General features: G+C 40.5%; 1 protein-coding gene across 4 annotated transcripts in view; it reads left to right on the top strand.

Moving 5' to 3' along the window:
• The window catches only part of PPP1R9A (protein phosphatase 1 regulatory subunit 9A), a 149165-nt gene extending 126704 nt beyond the window's left edge, over positions 1-22461 (top strand). For 3 of the 4 annotated variants that reach the window (XM_054189463.1, XM_054189464.1, XM_054189462.1), the window contains 8 exons: positions 1262-1419; positions 2002-2302; positions 6398-6485; positions 6577-6654; positions 9753-9951; positions 12508-12627; positions 15714-15896; positions 16882-22461. In XM_054189463.1, coding sequence (XP_054045438.1) covers positions 1262-1419; positions 2002-2302; positions 6398-6485; positions 6577-6654; positions 9753-9951; positions 12508-12627; positions 15714-15896; positions 16882-17094 — 1340 coding nt within the window. In that variant the 3' untranslated portion in view covers positions 17095-22461. The remainder of the gene's footprint in view (positions 1-1261; positions 1420-2001; positions 2303-6397; positions 6486-6576; positions 6655-9752; positions 9952-12507; positions 12628-15713; positions 15897-16881) is intronic. The other variant, XM_054189466.1, reaches the window with a different exon arrangement.
• The last annotated feature ends 378 nt before the right edge of the window (positions 22462-22839 follow it).

Genomic DNA, 22839 nt, shown 5'->3' with positions numbered 1-22839 from the left:
CTTTCACCCAGATCTTCTGGTGACTCTTCATTGGGTTTTGTTGGGATAATTACTGCTGCCTTACTGCAAATCTCTCAGAGAGATTTTGAGCTATTAGATCAGGATAATGACAGATCGAACAGTCCATGTCCCGCTCCACACAATGTAGTCATTTTTCTAATCGGGGAGAACCAGAGTCCCTTCACCCTTGCGCAGATCACAGCCCTCCCATTCCTGCCTTGAACATCTGTGTTTCAGAGTGCCTGTCATGGACCTTCTGGATGGATTAATTTCATTTCATTTCCACTGTCATGATAAACTTCATGCAACATCACTGACAGCTGGTTGCAGTGAAAATTTCTTTCAGCACTCGTGGGTTCTCCCTGCAAAGCCGTAACACTACCTTGCTAATGGTTTTGCCAAAACGTGTTGCTATCGGAAAGCTGAAACCAGGCAACTGCAGTAGATGGTGACAATCACAGTAACGATCGCGTCCGCTAGGCACCTGCTTAAGGAAAGGGGCTTGGCAGAGTGTCTTCTAATGTGATCCAAGTGCAAGTCAGGCAAGGCTGAATTTGTGTGAGGTCACTCATATCAGTCTGTTTGGGAGGGGACCACAATGGTTGGTGCGGCAGAGGTGTTTTACTTAAGTTTACCTGAGTTTATGTAAATGTTAAGAGTTTGAAGGAACTTTGAATAAAAGAGAGAAGAATCTACAAGAGGAGATAATGGTTCTGAGGACAATGAGGCAAGGGAGGAGTAACAAGCAGTCCAGTCCCTCCTTCTCAAGTGGCTTAACAGGGCAGAACTGGGGATAAATTGATTAGTCGCCTGTGTCTAAATTGGCATTTTCATCCAAATGCTGAGAAATGTCAGCCAAAGAGCAGTGAGATGAGGGTTGCTTTGCTTTATGCCCTGGTGGAGGAGAACTCTCTGCAGGCCAAGCACATGCAAGTCCCTCTGAGGGAGTCTAAGTGGACGTGGTTTCTGGGCTAGTGCAGCTGGTTTTGCGTGGTCCTTCACGTAACAGTGGGAACCATATGTTGAAATTTTATGTATTTGCAGTGGATTCTTTGCTACGTGCTTACTGGATCTTTAGAGATCAACTTGTTAATGGTTTATGCAAATAACCTTTTTTTTGCACATGTACTTTAACAGTTATGAAGGTACAGGTACAAGTAAAACATGCAAAGTGCATGTACTCACAATTGCAGGTCCCGCCTTAGGAAAAAGTAGTGAAAGATTCTTCTGTTAAATAGCTTCAAATCATGTTTCCATACAGATTTCAATGAAGCCGTGCCAGAAACAGAGAGACTGGACTCTAAAGCTCTGAAGACTCGAGCTCAGCTTTCAGTGAAGAACAAGCGGCAGAGGCCTTCTAGAACAAGGTTGTATGATAGCATCAGTTCAACTGACGGAGAGGACAGCCTTGAGCGAAAGGTGAGGAGGACTCTACCCTCTCTTTTAGGCTTCCTGTGGAGAGCTAGATTGCCCCTGTAAGTCATTTCGTCCTCTGTCTTTGTCCTTTCATTGTAGCACAGGCAGTATTTATTCTTCTGTGGCCAGTATGCTATGAATGTCCTTGAGTGATGTGCATGTCCAGTCTCCTTTGAGACCTGGTTTTTGGTTTTTGTTGTGTTTTTTTTTTAACAGGAGTCCTGGGCTTTCTGAGTTATGTGTCCTTTATAATGCAAAGTGGGTCCCTTCATTTATGCAGGAGGTGAAAGGAACTTGAATCATGCATTTCTCTATCTGTTAATTTGTTAACACAATTGATATGATATTCACTCATTGTTTTGTCCTATGCTGACTTCTGTCTGAAAGCAAATACCAATAAACAACACTGTGTGTGGTATCAAAAGGTAATGGCATGAATTGCTAAAGCGTTTCCTACGAATAGAAGACTAAATAAAGAATAAATGAATAAAATGAATGAATAAAAGAATTGCATGTTCAAAGTAAACCTTGCTCTGATTGGTTACTAAATGGTATAACCTGCTTTATAATCTCTTATACCAACAGCCACCAAACAGTTACAGTAGTCCCATGCACATTTCAAAATCACCACTGCCCTTATGCATGAGAGCATCCTCACCAGCATCAGATTCTGGTGCTTCCTCCCTCTCCCCCGTGGCTAGCAGTGCAGCAATCTCACTTGACAACCTAACTGACAACCAAGAAGAAGGACAGCACCACAAAGGAGGTGTCCTTTCCCCGCACGCTCGGGGAGACACCCCGCTTTCCTCTCCTTCAAAATCTGGGAACAGCTCTGAAGCATCTCCTTTGCATCGCCCGGCTGGCAGGAATATATTACAGGATAAAGGTATTACTATTTTTTACAATAAATTGATGCATCATTTTGCTCACGTCTACTTCATGAACTTTTGTTGTGTAGTAGGACCTTAGCAACTAGAAGGGCATCAGCTTATAACTTCTTTTGTCTACCTGGAAGTAAAAAAATTACAAATGACCTTGTAAGGTGGTATAAGTAACGGATAAAGTTTAAAATGAGATGGGGGACTGCTTCCTTTCTTTTTTTTTTCTTTCTTAGAACTCACTGAAAATGCTAGGGGGAGGTTTCCTTTAAGAAAATGTTGTATTTTGTTTTAAAAAACCAAAATTATTGGACCTTGGGACATTTCTTTATTAGAAACATGCTTAACACAGTGTACTTACTCAAATTATGTGGTTTTGGCACTGCTAGATGCTTTTTTTGGAGGGTGGGGAAAGGAGTGTAAAGCAAGAATAACAGATTGTAGCTTTTAATTGCTGAGAGGCGGCAGTCTTGATTAAACATGAGGTTAGTGTCTGGAGGCTCTTCATTTACAGAAAAAAATACCAAGTACTTTGTTGGGGAGGTTGGCCACATTGTTATTTATTTAATTCAGATTCTTTAAATGTAATCTGGATAAAAAAAGATGCAAATACACCTAGCTCAGGTACATCTCAGATACCAGTTTATTAAATGCATTAACAGCACAACATGGCACAGAATACTGAGCCCTCCTTTTCAGATGCCTTGTGAAGTCAAAGTTAGCATTTTACACAACTTCAGCATTCTTAGCTATGCACCTTGCGTTCTCTAACTGTCGCATAATACAAAACAGTGGTAAAAACTGTTTATAAGGGAGGACTGCAGGAATAGGTCTGGATAGGTTCATAACAGACTTTGGCTTACTTAAATTAACTGAAAAGAACAATTTGTTGAGGATTTTTGTTTGTGTGTCTGAAAAGTCTTGCCACTGATTTACAACCTATTTTTAGTTCATACAGGGCTTTCACACAGATTCCTAAAAGACAGGTTAATTAAGTTTTGTTGAATTTAGGATAGCTTAATACATGCTGGCATTTTTACATGGGTCCTGAAATCGCTAGTCTAGCTGTATAGTTTCTAAATGTGTAATTGTTAATGAATCAGTTAAATTCAATATTTGAGCTTTTCAAGTAAAAATAAGGGTGTGAACATAAGAATGTGACTTTCCAAACTCGTACTTCAGCTTGAGTGAATGATTGGTTTATCAGCGAAGTTGTAAATCCTGCATTTCTGACAGATGTATGAAAAATATCTTGATAGAAATTCAGTGGAGACTAGCCATGTAGTATAAGGAATGGAGTGTTATATTCTACCCACTGTGTCGCTATTTCCAGTTTAGGTTTGAAAATTAATCTCTGTCTAAATATTGGTGTCATGCCTTCCCCACTGTGACCGTTAGGTAGACAACAAGTGCTTTTGGGTGTATCCAAATTCTGATGAGTACATGAAAAGTAAACCAGAGCAATTTAGTTTCAAATGGAAAAAATTGCATTTAATATGTCCTACAAAAAAGAAAGATCCTAAAGCAGTTGTTTGGCAACAAGTGTTGTAGTGATACTATTTTAATTGATTAGTAATTTGGCTGTCAAACTCTAACATTTCAGAAAATAAAAAGGGCCATTGTATTTGTTCAGTGTGTTTGGGTAGAGTTTTTTTAGAGATGGAAAGAAAGCACATCTGTGGGCACATCTTTGTCTATTGATTAGTCTCTCATTAGCAACAGCCAACATTAGCAAACTCACACTTGTCTTTTTTTTCTTATGAGATCCTGCAGTGTTGTGGGAAGAGCTGAAGTGGCATGAGAGCAGTTTCGTTGCAAAATGATGAGACATTTTGCATCTTCCTCTTTTAAGCACAACTTTTTCATGTATGTGTGTGATTACTTTATTTTCTTCAGTTCTGCCTGGTTTGCGCAACAGCATCCTTTGACAAGGCAGCTGAGGTGACCCCTGTGGGCAATACTGCGCTGATGTGAGGTGGCTGCAACTGTTTTGTGACCTTGGGGAAGAAAGTTAGGTTTAGTCTCCTTTCGCATCCATCAGCCACAGATCAGCCACAGATCACTTAAACCAGCTCCTTGAGGCCATAAGTGATGGATTAAACAGCTTCTGTGTGATTTATTCTGAGGAACCTGCTCTCCCTCACCCTCTCTGAAGAACTACAAGAAGATACCCCCGTGCAGGCTGGTCAAAGTCCCCTCCTGCCCAGGCAAGGCACTTGTATCCCTGGTTCGTGGCCACTGCCGTGTGCCTGCCACTGCCTACCTCCATATGTGCTAGACCATGTAGATGCAAATCTACTCTGCCACTGAAGCTGATTTTGGGACCTAGCCCATCCATCTTCCACTGTATCCAATAGCCAGCGTGACTCTTTTCCACACCAGTAGTATTCAGAGGGCCCTGGCTTGGCCAACCTGTATCCGAGTGGAAGCATAGTGATACGAGAGCCCCAACAGCAATTTGCCATACCAGGGAGCTGCTATATGTCCCTGCTGAGCTCTCCCGATAATTTCTTCTACTACGGCAGCAAAACTTCCAGCTATTAAAGGCTGTGATTATTTGCCCACCAGAAAAGCAGTGTACCTTATAGTTTCGTTTACTTTCATTAAGCAGTTTCTCAAAAACACCCACCCTAGCCCCCAAGCTCCGCTTGCCTGCGAATAGCTAGTGTGTGAAAATAAAAATTACGACTTTTATTCTTGAAAGTGGCAGTTTTGACAGTGGTTAAATGAGAAGTATGCATTGAAGGTGAAAAAGGAACCGTAAGAGGAGGCAGGAGAGGAGTGCGCACAGTAGGGTTGATGCAAAGTGTGCATTGCCGAAAGTCCTCCTCAGCCTCCCCGGGGAAGGGATTTCTTCTCAGGGGACTTCGCCTTGCTTTTGTCATTCTTCATATTACTTTTTTTTTTGTTTGCCTTTTTGGCTGAGGTTACTTGTCAGTTGTTCTTGAATGGTGTTTTTTTTTAACGTAATGACTTGTGCTGGACAAAACAGTCTGGCTTTTAGAGTGTGGGTATTGCAAGAGGCTTATTTTCCTGCTTTTCCCAGGATTTATGAACCAGTTGCGCATTGAAATTTTTACTTGAACGAAAACTTGGCCAAATATTATCCACAAAGCAACATACGAAGTTCTGTACACATAGTTGACTGTCTTGTGATAGTGCTGTGGTGTTTTGGGTTAATTCTGAGGGCTTAATTTATGTCAGCTACAGTAGGAGAAATCCACAAACCACTGTGCATCTGAAGTCACATCGCACCGAACTGCAAGTGCCATGAATGACTGACCTTCATTTGTGACTCTCTAGAGTATTTGGGGACAGTCTTTATGTTTAGGAATCAGAGAAACTGTGTCTGAATTATTCAACTGCTGCGTGTTTTCTTTTAGCTTCCATATAGGTTTCACAGGATGTTTTGCAGACTCAGATTCATTGTTTTGGCTTTATAGGTACTGCAGGCTGTTTCCTCTTTAGGCTTTAACAGTGTTTGTAGGAGAGATCAAAAATCAGTTGATGTCTCAGGGCAAATTTGTTAACTAAGCTACTTTTAATGCATTGGTTTTTTAAAAAATTCAAAATGGTTGGACTGCTAGTTAAATGTTTATTTTAACAAAGATGTTCAAGCTAACTATTACCTAGCGTGTCCATCATAAAAGGTATCCTTGGCTCCAGAGTTCAAGGAAGTATTTCAGGAGTCATTTTGGAAGTAAAGCATACATGCCAAATGAATTCTGTAAAAGGAAACTTAAGCAGCTACTGCTGAGTTTAAAAATGGATTCACTGTAATGTTTACAGTCTTTTGTGTTGTTCGACTTACTTCATATTCATTAAAACTTAACCAAAATTCACTTTAAGTTTTCTTCAATTAAAATAAGACTTCTTCATGTGTATTTTCAAATTCTGAAAGTATTTATTTATTTTTATTCCTCTTCACACTATCTTCTTAAAAACGAGAATTCACCTGATTAAATTGTGTACTCACACACGTGTACATGTATGTGTATCTAACTATGAAAAGATAACAAACTGTTGTGGATGGAAAGTGGAATAGCTATCAGTAGCAATTAAAAATAATAATGTACATTCTTCCGTGTACAAATATATCCTAGATGGTGCCACATGTTCTCAGGCAGGACGAACAACTAGCCCTACTATAGGGCATACAGAAAAACTAAAGCGAAAACTTGCAGATCTCGGGTAAGCATTTTTTTAAAATATTTATTTACTTATTACTTTTACAAAGTAAAATTTCAAAGATATAGCCTGATGTTTTCTAATATTCTTGTAGGGCTCCCTTGAGAAGGAGTTCAAACAAGGGCAAGAAGAGGAAAGAGAAAGACGCTATTAGGGTGACCTACGGCAGTAGGTATGACATTGAATGAAATGATATGCCAGAAACATTGGAGAAACCTAATCATCCCAGCAGATGGGAACATTGACAGTCCCACTGACTTCATAGAAATAGTGTTAAGCTTTGAGATAACCTTCGAGCTTACAAACCTACATTTCTTAAATAATGAAAGACTAACGTATAATCTAAAGACTAAACGTATAATAGTCGGAGGCTTATAGTATTGTGGCATCACTACTACTGTTGCATCCACTAATGGGATTTTCAGAAATAGGTTATCAGAGATGGCCTACAAGATGCACACACAGTCAGTTAATAATACCCGTGAACCAGAAATCTTGACACAATTCCACATATTTTTTCGAAAAAGCCCCCAGAGGGAGGATGGGGAGCAGCTGTTCACTGCAGCTTCACGGCACCCCCATCAGGAATGCTTTCAGAAGGGTTTGTTGCTGAAGATGAACATCGTAAGCTGAAAATAGATAGGCAAATTGCTGACTGCGTTTGTCACATCACCAATTCTCAGGGAAGGAATCGTGAACTCCTTGTGAGATCTGATGAGACCGCATCACCAGCATCTGGACTATGAATAAATAAATGAATGTTCAAAATGGCAGGAAACAATCTTCTTTGCAAAAGCTAGTGTATATTTTTACTGAAGATCTCTCCTCATGTACGGATGAGTCTGACAAGATCACAGGTACAGGGGGGTGGTACTTTGTTCCAGGTATGAAAGACAAGTTAATGTCAGGAGTGCTAAGCAAACTTAATATGTTCCAAAAGTCTAGAAAGGATGTAGCAACTCAAAACCCCTCTGCACATAAAGCAGTGCAAAAGAAAACCTACATGATAAAAGAGCTACTGGAAGAAAGCAAACTTTGAATGCTGCTCAGAAAATCATTGTGGTGGTAAACCAGTATGTAGCCGTTTGTGGAGTTTTGCTGACAGTCTAATGTATGGAGCCCCAGTGACAAGTATATTGTGTAGCTCCGTAAAATCAGAAAAGCAAAAGAAACCTTAGACTTCTGACTTACTCCCTCAGGCACACTGTGCTGAAGCACAATGTTCTGTCTCAGCTTAACGTTTGTGCATTTGTATCCTGCAAATATCTGGCAGGATCTTCGGTGATCGTAGGCAGCAGTGTCAGAAAACCTGTTGCACTGGCGTGTCAGCTTGCAGCATGCCTTGGGGTTAGTGGTATTCACTGCTGCATTGCCCTGCTGACAGGGAGAGATTTGTTAAAGCAAATCCTCTGCACCACTGTGTAGCTGCAAGGCAGCTCGTGCCCTTAGCAGGGCATTTAAACGTCATGTAGCATTTAAAGACCATGCCGCAGGGTGGGGGAAATTAGCGTATACTTGTTTGTAAAAACTTGATACGTTCCTTATAGCAGCATAGTACGTTAAGAGATGTTTGTGAGACCCCATAGGTGTCTTCCTTAGAGAAAGCAGATCTCAGCGTAGAGAGATCAGCCGCTTATTAGACCATTCGATAAATCGGTTATTTGTATTGTTTGTTAACATTTCTAAGTTTGGACACAGTTACTAACATCAAAGTTTAATACTGCTTCCAAAGTCAAAATTCATAAGCATTTGTAATTCTTACTGTGCTTCTGTAAACTGGAATGTTACTATTTTAGTATAACTTTTTAAACACTCTTTGTCACTTCCTTTGTTACTAACTCCAAAGAATTTCCCTCAGAAGAAATGTGAGGACGTTTTCTCTACAGTCCAAAGCTGTATAAGCTCTTTGAAAGAAGGAAAGACAGCATCCTGTTATAATTATGTCCATTACAGCAACCAATTGCTATAGAATTAATCCTGCTGTCAGAAGGATTTTGCATGCATTATTTTGCCATTGCCCAAAAATAGCACTCAGGATGTGTAAATAAAATCCTAAATTATTTCCTAAGATTACCACTAATGTTACATATATTAAAAATTCCCCATTTAAGTAGGAAGCATATATTCTCCTGCCTGAAGTTAGGCGATTCAGGCAACATCATTTGTTTTTTCTTTCTACTTTCGAGCAAGATGAGAGGATGAGAGAGGAGAACAGGACTGGGGCAGTTACATCCACCTTTCTGTACGTAGCTAAAGGGAGGGAGGATTCTTCTGCTTCCACGGGCGGGGGCCCTTTGACAACCTCCGTTTCATCCATGCAGAAAAGATGCTTCACAATATACAAAGCTCTAGTGATTAGGTTAATAATGATTTTAGAAGCTGTCCAGAAGGCAGAAGTTGAGGGGAGATTTACATACGTGCAATTTACTGCTGGCTGCTAAGAGCAGTAGAAGTTTAATGCTCTGAAACAGTAATATATATGTTGATATAAATACTATGAGACTATGACAAATGCAAAACTTCTTTGAGGCAGACACTTCGCATAGTTATTTTTAATTTACACACTGTGCTGTTGGCATGATATAGTTAGCAAATAATTTAGGCATTTTGTTTAATAACTCTTATCTTTGACTTGATCACATTATCCACTGCAATCTTTTACTACAGAGAGAGAAGCTGATAATATCACATAGGCATTTCTTTCTTTTTTTTATATTAATATATTTAATATTTAATAAATTTATAATCAAGATAATGATACTCTATAGGTATTTATCTGTTGTGACAAAGGCATGTCTCCATAGATGGATACAGGCGCACCTGATTCATCTGCCTGTGCTCGAAATCCAAGCCAGACCTTCTCTGGGAACCGGAGCCCGCTTGGGTCGGTGCTGGGTCTGGTCTATTTTATCATGCTGAGATACCACTGGGGCTCAGAAATGCACCAACGCAGCATGTGGCTTCTTGACTGGAGCTGGGTCACTTCCGAATGGCGGGAGTACAGGCATTTTCAGCTGGCATCTGTCTCCGTTTGCTGGCTGTATGTTGTCTGAGAGAGCTTGAGTCAGAAAAAGAATCAAAAGAACCCCTTTTTTTCTTCTCTTGCTGAAAAAGACATTTCGGGCATGCCCCTGCCAGCTGCGTGCCACTCAGTTCTTTAGTCACAGATACAGGGAATGTCACTCTTTTTACAATTAACTGCCTCTGTAGCATTTTGTTTTCTCTAATTTTATAACTTGACACGTATTCCTGTTCCTTTCTCTTAAACAGGACCGTCAGAGAGATGCTGCAGAAATCGTCAAACACTAAATCTTTAGCAGAGCGATCCTCCTCTCTCCCACACTGTGTACCATTCACATGGTACGGAGAGAGTGGCAAGGGATCCAATCCTTCCAGCAACCTGCCATCGCCCACCAGCTCAACTGAACCTTCCTCTGAAAATATAAGTCCAGCTAAAAAAGGGTCGAAGGTAGAAAATAAAAAACTACCTTATCCCCACTGTGTTGAGTGGCATAATTGGCTTCATGTTTCTGGAAAAAGAACAGGCCAATATGTGACTACTACAATAAACAGTGCATGGTGTTCATTGTACGGTTACAGCTCATCCAAACAGAACATCTCAGTCATTGTACCATTCCACAGTCTACCTTTTTACTCCGTCTTAACTGTACATTAATTCAGTAAATTAACTGTGGTGTGCTGTACCATAACAAAAGCAAGTGGCGCCAGTGGAAATCAGCATTTGGATCCACTGAACAAATGCTAGATTTGTGTATTCAGTTATAGATATTTTCTGCATTCTTCAGGACTGATTGTGGGAATACCTACCCGTGTTCAAATGAGGTGTTTGCAAGTGAAGAAATGCTGTATGCCGTCAGTCATCTGCCTTTTTCCCCCCAATAATGAAATCTGTTTGTCATGCATGCTGGCTGTTGGGTTTAATTCTCTGTATGAAGATGCTTGAACTGTAAATACGGACTATTGCAATTAATACATCTATGTGATTCCTTTCTATGTGCATGAATGTTTCAGCATGATAACTCCTTAAATAACCCTTTAGTTATAGTAATATACTTAGCTTTTTCATGTTTATTTTCACTTCTGGAAAATATTTCTCTGCCTGTATCTTCTTATAACTTGTAGCAGTTTACTTTTTATATTGGTCTGGTAAAAAGAAACAGATATGGTTCTGAAGTTTATGCAGAATATGAATCAGAAATCTGATTTCTTTGTCTTCTACAAACACATGCATGTACCTAATAGCAGTTTCCACGGGCATTTCTTACTCTTGTGGTGCCAAAAGCTGGTGATACCTTACTTCTGCTGTGCACCAAGCTATGCAAGGTCACAGCTGTGCTTGTGTTACCTGGTCGGGAGAGCAACACAAGGCTGACCGGTCCAAATCGGATTGGTAGAGAAGACCCCCAGATGAAATCTCTGAAGATTAAAGAGAAATTTATCGGTTACCCGGTTTCTTTTGAAAAAGAAAGATGAGGGTTAGATGTGTAAATCCTATTTGTGCCTTTAAACAAACATTGTATAAAAATAATTTTCAAATGGGGAAGAAAGCACCCCCTTTTACAGTTAGTATTATTAGGTTGAGGTTGGGGCGAGGGGTGCTCTGCTGTCAAAATTATTAGCAGGCCTTGGCTATCTTCTGTTTTTCCTATGGAGAATTAAATTTTACAGACTTAAATTCATTGTAAGGTTGAAGCTTGCACAAAATAGAGGTGAAAGAAAATTCAGAGTACTTAAAAAGATGTTCTTCACACAACAGGAGGTAGAGCTGTTGAACTCCTGGCCTAAGAACGCTGTGGGGGCTAAAAGTTTGTGTATTAAGGATGCTGCTCAGATTTTCCTGTCTATAAAGAGTTGGGAAAAGCAGAACAGGAATTCTAAATGTAGGTGTGAGAAAACTGATCACAAAAACGTTTTGATGTTCTCTGTAAAGTTTGCAAGTTCTTAAACTAACAGTTCCTATTCTTCTATTCAGGTGTGATACCAATATTTAGTTGCAAAACTAAGACGAGCAACACTTGATATTTTTGGAAGACTTCTTGTTTTCAGGAAAGATAGGTGAAATATCTTTGAGGGGGGAATTAAAGGATAACTTTTTTAGTGTTTTTGGTTTTGAAGTTTGGATCCGTTTTTTGCAATTGAATTGAATTTGATATTCATTTAGATGTTAGAGTAGAGAGATTAGAGGTCTCCGTATCATTACCTATATATTCAATTTAAATGGAATATCACGGTGTTCTTCATTTTTTTTTAGATTTTGTTTTTTGTGACATATTTGTTAATTTTTGTCTTCTTCTGATGGTAATTTTGCTGTATTTCTGGAAAATATGCACACGCTTTTGATATTCGTTGCTGCAAGGTGTGGTGTCTGTCATTGCATTGTCAAGAAAAAACAGTGTTTGTTTTATGGTTATTATTTCATAAAATAACATTCAATATCCAAAGATCTCTTTTACTTTCAATTTCCATTTTTTCTAAAGATATAGGCAAAGAGGGAAGATCTTTTCACTTTTCTAGGAGATTACTTGGGACTCAGAAATGGATTCGCAGGATATTCTTCTTGCTCTTTCAATAGCAGTTTTCATTTCTCTCTGCTAATTAATCCTCTGTCCTATTCTTTGTGCTACTGCCTGTGCTACGCTTGTCCTAAATATTTGGAGGACAGTAAAATGCTAGTGATTAACCCGCAGAAGCAGTAACTTAGCTCCAGGACGAGAGCCAGCGTCTTAAGAGGGAGTCTGGAAATTGCTTTCAGACCCCTTTGCTATTCTTTGAGCCATTAAGGTGGCGAAGGTGTCTTTTAAAGTACACAGTGGTAAAAATACTGTGTATTCTGTACATATTAACAATACTAAAAATTAAGCTTTCTTATGTGTATTGTAACCGTTTTGGTGAATGATTGAAATCACTCCTGAACTATGCCCAGCTGGAAGACAGAAAGCAAATTTCCCTTTTAGATGCACATGCAAGGTCGTTTGTTTATTCTGACTCATCTTTTTCTCCACAGAATTTCACGTTCAATGATGATTTCAGTCCCAGCAGCACGAGTTCAGCTGATCTGAGTGGTTTAGGAGCAGAACCTAAAACCCCAGGTTTCTCGCACTCCTTAGCACTGTCGTCAGATGAGGTATGCTCATGAAATTGTTTAAGGTGGGAAATAGTTGTTTTCTTTTTCCCCGTGGCATTTTGCTTGATAATTACATAATAAAGGGCTATTTTTTAGGCAGTAGAACGGGAGAAGAAAATGAATCTTGGTTTCTAGACGATGGTTTTTCTCATTCATATAATAATGAATTGAATTAAAGGTCCTATGGCATTATCATAGGGAAGTAGAATGCAGTTAGTTTTCTAAGAGATGCTATATCCTCACGCGTTTCAATACATTTTTCCTGCATTCTAAATACATACATGTGGGCCCATAGATATATATCGATATATATATACATACACTAAACTAAACATAATTGAGACAATTTTGAGATAATAAACATACAGTATAGTTTGGTAAATATAGTTGAAATTCAAGGCACCTTCACCTAGACTGTTTTACCCTAATACATTAAAATAATAATGACCTGTACATGCAGTAATTGTGTGTTAATGTACCTGAATGTATGTATATCGATTAGAACGTATATGTGTTAATCCACTTTGCATTCTTTGTGCTTGCTTTGCACAGTGGATTTGAATTCAGTTACTTCAAACCAGAGTTTTTTCAAACAATGATACTGTGAAAAAGCATTCCTAATCCTGCAAATTGGTGACATAATTGAGCCGAAGACAATATATTGAAAATACTTTTCTTAAAATACTAGCTTTGTAACTCAGTTGTCAGTGAAGTTGCACAATACGACAGTAGCTGACAGTGTGTCGTGTGGACTCAGGAAACCTCTGCCTTTGTTCTTTTACAAACACTCCATAAGAACTTCACATTTTTCATGTGAGATTTGAGCCAGGGTTTTTTTCTAGAGAGGAGGAACTTGAAGTATCTATGTCTTTTTTTTTTTTTTTACGATAGTTAGGTTTGTTCTGTTACCGCCTGCATACTTTGCATGGGTTTAAAGAATGAGAGCTCTTCCTTGCAACCCCATTTGCCAAAATGCAAGCCTACAAACCCAACCATTCTTTAGAGGTTACTGCAAAAATTTGTAAGAATCATAGGACAGTGCAGACAGGTCTGTATATTCTGTGAATTACTGAAAACAACAAAATCATCATTTACACTTTCTTTAGTATTAACACTATTTTGATAATACATTTCATTCTCTTACCATGTTTCATTCCCCTTATATTATGTATTTTATTATGAAAATCCGCTGTTCCCAGTGGTATTGAATTAAAAGCTTGAAAACGCTTTCATTTTGCTTGTTCAGCTCTCTACTTTATCACTTCTGAAATACCAAGCCTGAACAGGCCTATAAAAACGAATGTGTTTTCTCCATCCTCTGCTGTGTGCCAAATTGCAGCCTCCAAATCAGGCAGCGCGTTCAGCAAGAGCAAGCGGGAACCCCCAGCACCCCCTGGCAGGGGATTAAGCCGGCGTTGCTCTTCAGCCTTCTGTAGCCTATGGCTGCGAGCACTCCTTTGCTCAGGCTGCTCTGGCAGATCTGAACGTGATTATTTGAAGAAGACCAAAAAAAAAATGAAAAGATGGGGAGGGAACCCAGTTCTTGCAGGTTGTTCTCCTCTAATTATTTGCAATTGGAGCCATCGGAAAGATTCACACCATTTCTAGGGTGTCAAGACCAGGAACTCCAAGGGGATTTCATTGGCACGGTCTCGGGTTTAGCTGCCAAATCATGTGTGTGCTGAGCTTTCAACATAACCTCTCTGCTTCTGGAAATAATTTTTTTTAAAGAAATCTCTTTGGTTTTGAGTAGCCATATCTGTTTGCAAATCTTGGTGCTGCCCTTGCCTGAACTTTTACATGCTGTTACATGTTCTGTATTTTGTTTCTATAATGCTTTTCTTTCCCATTTCTTTGTTGCTCCCTCACTCAGAGCCTGGATATGATTGATGATGAGGTGAGATACTAGTGTGCTGTTGTGGTGAATCGTGTGACCATCATGTGGCAACGTCTCGTCTCATTTGCAGATTCACATTTCTTGTTTTACCGTGTTGTGTGGCAAAACCCCTTGTTCGAGCACAGCAGGCAGATGTCACTGGCTCCTCTCTCCTTGTCTTTGGTGCCCCTCTCCTTTCTGCTGAGGCTTGTCAAGGCCATAGCAAATTGCAGTTTTTGTGGTATGCTGGAAAGGGGAGGAGGGTCCGTGTCAGAGCAAGTCCACCATCAGCTGCACTGAGCTCCTGATGGTGATGGGAGAAGGAAAAGGTAGTGCTTAAACCGGCTTTTCCCCAGCCCTGAGAACCGGACAGCCAGAAGCCGAGAGAGCTCCCAGCATCATCTAGCCCGGTGTGAAAGCTGCTCTAACCGCAGACAGCTGCTGCAGCCGGTAGCAGCTGCTTTGCTGACCACGGCTGGGACAGAGTAGCTTTTGTTTCAGGCCCCGCTGGCATACCCCTGGGTGTGGAATAAAGCGACAGAGCGGGGGACACGGGGGTGCCCCCAGCAGCTGACACCCCACCTGCCCCTCCTGGTGCTGGTACTGGGCTCTCCTCCTCCACAGCAGCACAACGTGGTGAGAGCAGCGCCAGGGCTGTGGGATCCCTGTATGTTCCTTACCGCTCCTCTGTGTCATCTCATAGTCTTCCATAGGTAGTATCAGTCTCACTGGCTGTTCAATGTCATGGAACTTTATAGAGTGGTTTTCTGGGGTTCTTTTTCCCCTGAATTTCTTGTTTTATAGCTTAAACGCATCATAAAGATCTGTGAATGAGCCCAGGAAGCAGAATGCAGAATTCATTGCATCCTTTAGAAACAATTCTACTTTGAAGGATAAAAATCTTGTGAGGGAATGGGAGCATACCTCTTCAGAATTGTGCCACCTGGCCATTTCTGTCCCTGTTTGCATTAAAAGGAACGCCAGTTCCTTTCTCTTCTTCTGTTTATACATAGAAGACTTTCTGAGTACCTTGTACCCATTCTTAGATACCTGGTTACATACAGATCTATATAGCAGTGTGGAGTTGTTATTATTGTAGTGTAAAGATAGTTGAGCTACCTCTGCTCTGATGCTGGCATTTCGTCCAGAAAAATGTTGTTATTTGTCCGTGTTACCCTTTTAATAATAGTGCCGCATGTTTTTGTCACAGATCCTCGACGATGGGCAGTCTCCTAAGCACAGTCAGTGTCAGAGTCGCGCCGTTCAGGAGTGGAGCGTGCAGCAGGTTTCCCACTGGTTAATGAGCCTGAACCTTGAACAGTATGTTTCCGAATTCAGTGCCCAAAACATTAATGGGGAGCATCTCCTTCACCTGGATGGGAGTAAGCTCAAGGTAATTGACTGACTGGACTTCAAGACGAACTGTAGTATTTATTATCACTTTAGGTAATCTTAAAGGAAGTAAGAATTCGGCCAGAAAGCAGCGAATCCCCATGTATGGGGTGGTGATAGACTAGAATAATAAACACAGAGTATAAGGCCACAGCAGTGCTTTAAGAAGTTCCCATACGCACTTGGTTTCGGAAGCTTCAGAAGTAGAGAGCGTTTGCTTTGTGAAAACTCTGGGTGTACATAATGTGCCCGTATTTGCATGCGTAAATCATATAGCAGCATGGGTAAGTGGTATTTGCATGCATGTATTTCCCATCCAGCTCTGTGTTGCAAAAGGGTGATTCAGAGAAAATAGTAAATAGAAATACATCAGAAGTAGCAACTGAAAAATAGATTACGGGGATACTGGAGGCATAAGCTGATACCAATTGTACTACGTTAGAACTAAATACAGTTTTGATATATAAAGCGTGCACTGTTTCTTGTAGTGAAAATATGAGCCTACTTTTGTCAGAAATAATTATAGGAAGGAGTTGTGGGAGGCTCAGTATATCTGAAGGTCAAAGTTTAGTGTTTCCTTTCTGAATTTTTTTGCTGGCGTTTCACTAACTAGGGATTTTAGAAGAGAACAAGTGGACTTTTGACTAAGGCATAGCAGTGAGGATTGGAAAGCCTCGTTCTATGTAGACCTAGATGACTTCAGGCAAATAGTTTAATCTTTATTTGCCTCATTTGATCAATGAAACTGACATTGGTGGTGGCAATGAGATCCAGTACTTTAATATTTTAGAAGTTGAAAGCATGGAAAGTAGTACAGAATTGTATTACTTACACATCAGTAATGTATCTAAGTCTGTCTCAGATTTGCGTAGTTGTTACAGTTTTCTACCTAAGTAGAGTTATTACTAGAATATGGAAAAAAAAATGTGATAGATTAAACTGTATGGAATTATTTTTCCTTTTTAATTTTCTTTTCTCCACCTCAGGCTCTTGGTATAACATCTTCCCAGGACAGAGCAATCATTAAAAAAAAGCTAAAGGAAATGAAAGCATCCCTGGAGAAAGCTCGCAAAGCTCAAGAGAAAATGGAAAAGCAAAGGGAAAAGCTTCGGAAGAAGGAACAAGAGCAACTGCAGAGGAAATGGAAGAAAACAGACAAGTCTTCATCAGATGCAACAGAGGGCACTAATGAGCAGTGATAAGCAGAAGTGCTGCTGTGTTAGGAAAGCGGAGGCCCTTGAAGGGAAGAGAAACTTATACCCACTCTGGTGTCCCTTCAGCTTTCTTGCATTCTTTACACAAGAGTGTGTACAGAGGAATGGGGCTCTACATAGAATGACTAGGGCAATTTATATTGCGTAGTTTTATTTTCCCGCATATCCAGTTCACGCTCGTTGTTGTTGCCATGTGAAACAACCCCAGCCCCTCGGTTTGTTTTGTTGTTGTTGACAGCTAACAGATTTCATATTTGTGTGGCGGTGTTTCCTTCCAAACTACTCTTCTCTATTGAGCTCTATATGTTTGGTCACTTCAGTAACCAGCATGATGCCGAGGAGCATGGTCCACTGCTTCACCTCTTCTGAATAGGATGGCCAGTCAAAGCGATTGGTGAACGTTTCTTCAGCTGGGTAAAAGGAGTTGTGCTCTGTCTGATAAGAGTTGACTTAACTTTCTAACTGGAAATTCAGCGTCTTTGCGGTGTTTGGGTACTCAGTTCCATCTGCTGGAGTAAGGTTCATCTTGCGTCAGTACCTTGAACCGACACTGCTCTGGAAAACAACTGTTCAGTGACTTCTTATACACTGGAGATAAAGACAGGAGAGTCGATATGCCCCCTGGGTGAAAGACAGGAGGTGAAACTCTTTCTGTTAACTGTACAATAGTTAATCCAGGAAGGAGGCAAAGCCTTAAATGATTATGTGGGTTTACACAGAAATCTGAGGATAACATTTATCCTTTAGATATCTGAGCAAGGATGAATTTCTAACTAGAGCACAGCTTATAGATCTGTATAAATTTCATTGTGCTCCCAGTGTGTAGGCAACTTTCTTATAGCACACTCCGCTTTCTTTTTCATGTGTTTTGAACAGGAAACTGGGCTTATTTTGTTTTGGAGGGTTTTTTTCCCCAAGAAAAACAACCACGTCTTCAGATTCATTCTCCAGAAAGCATTGGGAGAATAAGCTTTGTGCTGTGCTGTTTTGAAGCTGTTGTTGAAAGCGATTATCAAACTTGAGTTTGCTGAAGTTTTTCAGTTTTTACAGAAGTGCACTTTAAGTTGAAGAAGACGACGAGGGATTCTGGTTAAAATTAAATTCAGTACATTGCTGTTAAAATCAATGCTGCCATGGAGGTGAAGGTTACTAAATCCAAAGCTGCCATATATTAACTGTTTTGATTGATGTGTTTAAAGAATATCCCTACCAAAACCTGAATTTTTGGGTGTAGGCTGTAGAATGTTTTGATGGCTTAGCAGTGGTCGTATTACGTCCTTCAGAGTTTTCTGTTTTCCTGGTATATGAGGCCATCGGCAAAGCCTGCTCTGTGGTTTTGACTATGACAGAAGCAGTGTATGCCTTGCACAGCGTGGGGTTACTGCCTCTTAAGAGCGGTATTAAAAGTTCCAATATTTCTTCAAAAGAATGGCCAGACAACAGGCAAATATCCACAACGAGAAGCTAGAGGCATTAGCTTACTGCTTTATTGTCAAAGCTAACTACGTAGCAACATTTATGGTTGAGAAACGACTTCCCTTTCACGCATCCTGGAAGTTGCAGTCGTCATCCAGTCATGCCAACCCATAAATTGTTTAAGACGTTGATGCAAAGTTAGAATCTTGAACTTAAAAATTTGCCAGTCTAAAAAAATCCAAATATTGCATTCTTCTGAAGAAAATGTTTGGTTTAGTTTGGCTTGGCTTCTCTTCTGCTCTGTACCTTATGGCATTCAGATTTGTGTCTGTAAAGTTCTCTGAAGCTCAGATTTGAAACAGTTGGGGTGCAATGTTTATAGTCAAATTTCTTTTGATCCTAATAATTTCTTTGACATGTAAAATGGTCTGTAAACTGAGAGAGGCTAGTTCATTCAAAACTAATATGGAACAGATCTACTTAGCATTAGCTTTATTTTTCCTTCCAAATACAGTTTCTACAAGTTTCTGATGTATATATATTATTCAGATCTAAAAACGAAATTACCGTAAAAGATCCTTCCTGATATTTCTAAAGGCTTGTGATACGTTTCTTGAGATAGACCACTGGCAAAAAAATACACCTGCTAACAAGAATTCCACGTTGCCGTGACTCTTTCTGCACTCTTTGTAGGAGAAAAATTAAACAGATGTTTAACAGCGTCATAAAGCTAGCATTCTGTTATATTTGGGTAAGAGAAGTTATCTGAAAGAAACTGGAAATTTAGTATTTTAAATACAATGTTGATAAATGCATTCAATGATGATTTTCTTTTTAAATTATGTTTACATTGTAGTAACGTTTAAGTGGTTGTATATAGTAATCTAAGATGATGTCCCTGTTCTGTGTTCTTTGTTTTCTTAGAAACCTGAGCAGACTGCTTGGCATTATACATCGAGTTTTCATTCTTGCTGCTTAGAACAGTGCCTAGTTAATCTCTTCATAAATCGGATTCTTCTGCAGAATAACTAATTCAACTTAAGTTCTTTAAGTATTCAGGGTTTTTTGTATTGCTTTGTGGTAATTTTATTTTGTTATTCTCGGAGTAAAAAGAAAAAACAAACTCACAGCAGAAGCCTAGCTTAAAAAAAACCCAGTAGCTTAAATTTAAAATAAAACCATAAAATACGTTTTGATCAACACATGATAACTAAGCAAACCAAGCAATGTCAAGAGTTTTGCTCTTCTTTCTGTGATAAGAGATTTACGTGGTTCCTTTCATTAAGTATGGTTTAACTCATTTTTGTGACATGCAGAAATGTCACTGGATAACAGACGTAAAGACCAGTGCAGTTTGAAATTTTTCTTACTGTTCTGTGGGACCTTTAAAGTTGTGTTGCGTTTTTCCCCCTTGTATTATGTGATGAAACAGAAGGTATGGATGTCTCATCATTCTTAACTTGGAACTTCCTGTAAACCCATGCTAAGTCAGACGAATGTGGGGTTTTGTGTAATAATGAGAAACAAATATTCCGTGCTGAATGACTGGAAAGACTTTCTCTTTTGGCTCACCTGCAAATGTAACTGTCGCCTACTTTTTGCATATTTATTTGTGGAGCTAAAGCAATTTTGAGTATGCTGACCTGTCTGGCCACCTTTAAATTGCTGTGCTGGTGTTTCCATGCTTCTAGCCATGTGTCTGTGTCATCTTCACGCCTAGGTGACCCCAGCAGGGCGGTGAAGTTAACTTCTCCCTGGTTGCGATGGTGGGCCAGTTCTGTAAACTCTTAGTTCTGCTCATTGCTGCGCTATTGCCAGGTTGTGAATATATTGAGCCTCTGAAAGGGTGAAGAAAGGAGAATAAGCAAAAAATGGAACTCTGAAAAATAGGAAATAAAAGATACAACGCTGCAGGTTACTTTAGTCCTAGAAAAGCTAGTGTTTATACTGAGATTCTGGAGAGAGCGGTGGCTCCTTGCTCTGTCCAAATCAGCTGAACACACTGACGTTACATATGCTGACATTACTCTCTTCCAGATGGTGTTTTCCCCTGTGGGGTGCTGCACCCATGCGATTTGCGTGTTAAAACTCCCAGTTCAGTTTCAGTCTGCTGGGGCAGATCAGGACCCAGAGGTGAGGCAGAAGCCCAGGCTGCTCATTGCAGTGCCCAGAGTGTTGCCCGCTGCTGTTTGCATTTCACCCACCTGCTCTGAGCAGGTCTGGGGGTGGTCACCGTTAAGTGCAGCCTGTTCTAGATCATACGTTAGAATTGCACAGTGGAACAAAAGTCAATAATGAAAAGCTGAACAGTTAAGTGATGTTTGTATCTCAGTGTATACAAATTCTTTTGCATTTTTTTAACTTTTAAAATTTTTTTGCGAAGGTATCTGTTGTGCTATGACTCTAGTCAGCTGCAGGGATACCACAAGGATCAAGCTTTTACAAGAATTACTGAGCAGCTTTCCTCTGAATCTTGCCATTCCTCGTCTCTCATTGACAGAGGTGCTTGGCACTGATCATCGTGGTTGCTCATACTTCGTTGCTTCCCTCAAAGCCTCCTGTCCTCCTGAGCTGCTGCACCTTCACCTCCTGGTGAGTAAGAGGTGGGCAATGTTGTTGTGTTTTTTGAGGTTGAATTGTGTCCCGCTTCTAAGTCAGAGAAAGAAATGCCACTCTTGGTACTCGTGCAGGATCCAGTTCTACAGTAGGATGGAAGAGGATCATCATTTAGCTGTGTCTGGCCAAGAAGTACCATTCCAGGTACCCTTCCAACACTGAGAATCTAGAGGAAGGGTTTGCACAGACTCAGCTGTAGTTCTTGACAGAATCTGTACTGCAGAACTATACAGTGATGAAATTTAGGGGAAGTTTGCAAGAATTAAGTCTTGTGTTGCAAGAATTAAGTCTTGTGTTGATTTCTTAGCCGTGTGCTTACCGAGAGAAAATGTTGTCAAGGCAAAAGTGAAACCTGATCTTGCTCTTTTTAGTTGTTGCCTCGTCCCCTGCACTATCATCAAAGTAAGTGATAGAGGGGCTGGACCCTTTTAATAGGATGCTCTCCCTCACTTGAAAACCTCAGGAAACCTATGTTGTGGTCCAAAACACTGAAAAAACATGTTTGAAAAAAGCAGCACATACATAATTGAGTTGTAAGTCTTTAAGAGGCAAAATGGACAGTTAGACAGTTTGGGTTTCGTTTTGTTAAATTAGTGATTGAAAATAATGAACTCGATTAGCCTTTCTAGAAATGTTTAAGTGATTTGTGGCTTGCTTCCCTCTTTCAATCAATATGGGTGGTTTCATGTGCGTACGTACGTATGAACACACATGGGTATTCACAGAGATGTACGCTGCGGCGGTGGCAGTTACCACACAGGTAGCTGTAGGCAGACAGTCCGCCCGGTGGGCAGAGGGCTCCGGGACTGTCTGCAAACTCGGAGGAGCAAAGCCCAACCCCTGGGTCTCACCAGGATGCTCACCCCTGTCTGTGCTGGCAGCTTTGCTCACTCTCCTCTCGCGGGATTGTACGTATTTTGCAGACCAGATTTAAAGTTTTGTTAAAACCATATACAGAATGGTCCTCTGCAGGTCCTTCTGCATGTTGTCCTTGGGTTGGATTTTTTGGGGTGAGAGACTGACAGGACTCTATTGGAGTTTTAGTATTCTAGGAAGGAAACCCTTTTTTTATATTTTTAACCCTAACTTTGATTTCTATTCAGCAGCTCCTTTTTGAGCAGGATTGTGAGTGACATCTGAGGTGGCTTACCCACTCGCCACAGTGGAGCGTGGGTCATCTGCAGATTGCACGGTCCCTTGTCTTAACCTCCCATATGTACTTTTTTCCACCTGTAAAACCGATTTTTCAAAGCTGTGATGCCTTGGTCATGACATTGAGCCCTCAAATCCTTCATTATGAAATGAGCTTTCTGTTACCAACTGGCAGTACTAATTGTGGTCCTTTTGCTGTCAGCATTAAGTAATGGTTTAAAAGATGTGTGTACAGTAGGAACTGGAAGGTTTGGGGGTGGTGCCTTGAGCTGCCTGTTTCTTTGGGAAGTTTGGACTGTGTTAGGAACGGGCCTGGTCTGCTGAGTTGGGCAGGTTTCTTCTTCCAGAGCGAGGAATGGTGAGGAGCAGTCTCAGCTCCTGAGATGGGGTCCAACCCAGTAACCCGGGAGCCTGAGCCTCCAGACGGGCTTTCAGTGGGAGCTTTGTCACTGACACCGGTGGAAGCGGGCTCAGGCCCCGGTGCAGAAGCGTCCAAAGGAAAGGGGAATCCCAGGGCACCAGGTGTGAGGAGTAACCAGCGCATTT

Source organism: Rissa tridactyla, chromosome 2 (assembly GCF_028500815.1).
Source record: "Rissa tridactyla isolate bRisTri1 chromosome 2, bRisTri1.patW.cur.20221130, whole genome shotgun sequence".
Taxonomy (NCBI): Eukaryota; Metazoa; Chordata; class Aves; order Charadriiformes; family Laridae; genus Rissa; species Rissa tridactyla.
Note: the sequence above shows the minus strand (reverse complement) of the source record. Positions and strands in the feature narration are given on the sequence as shown.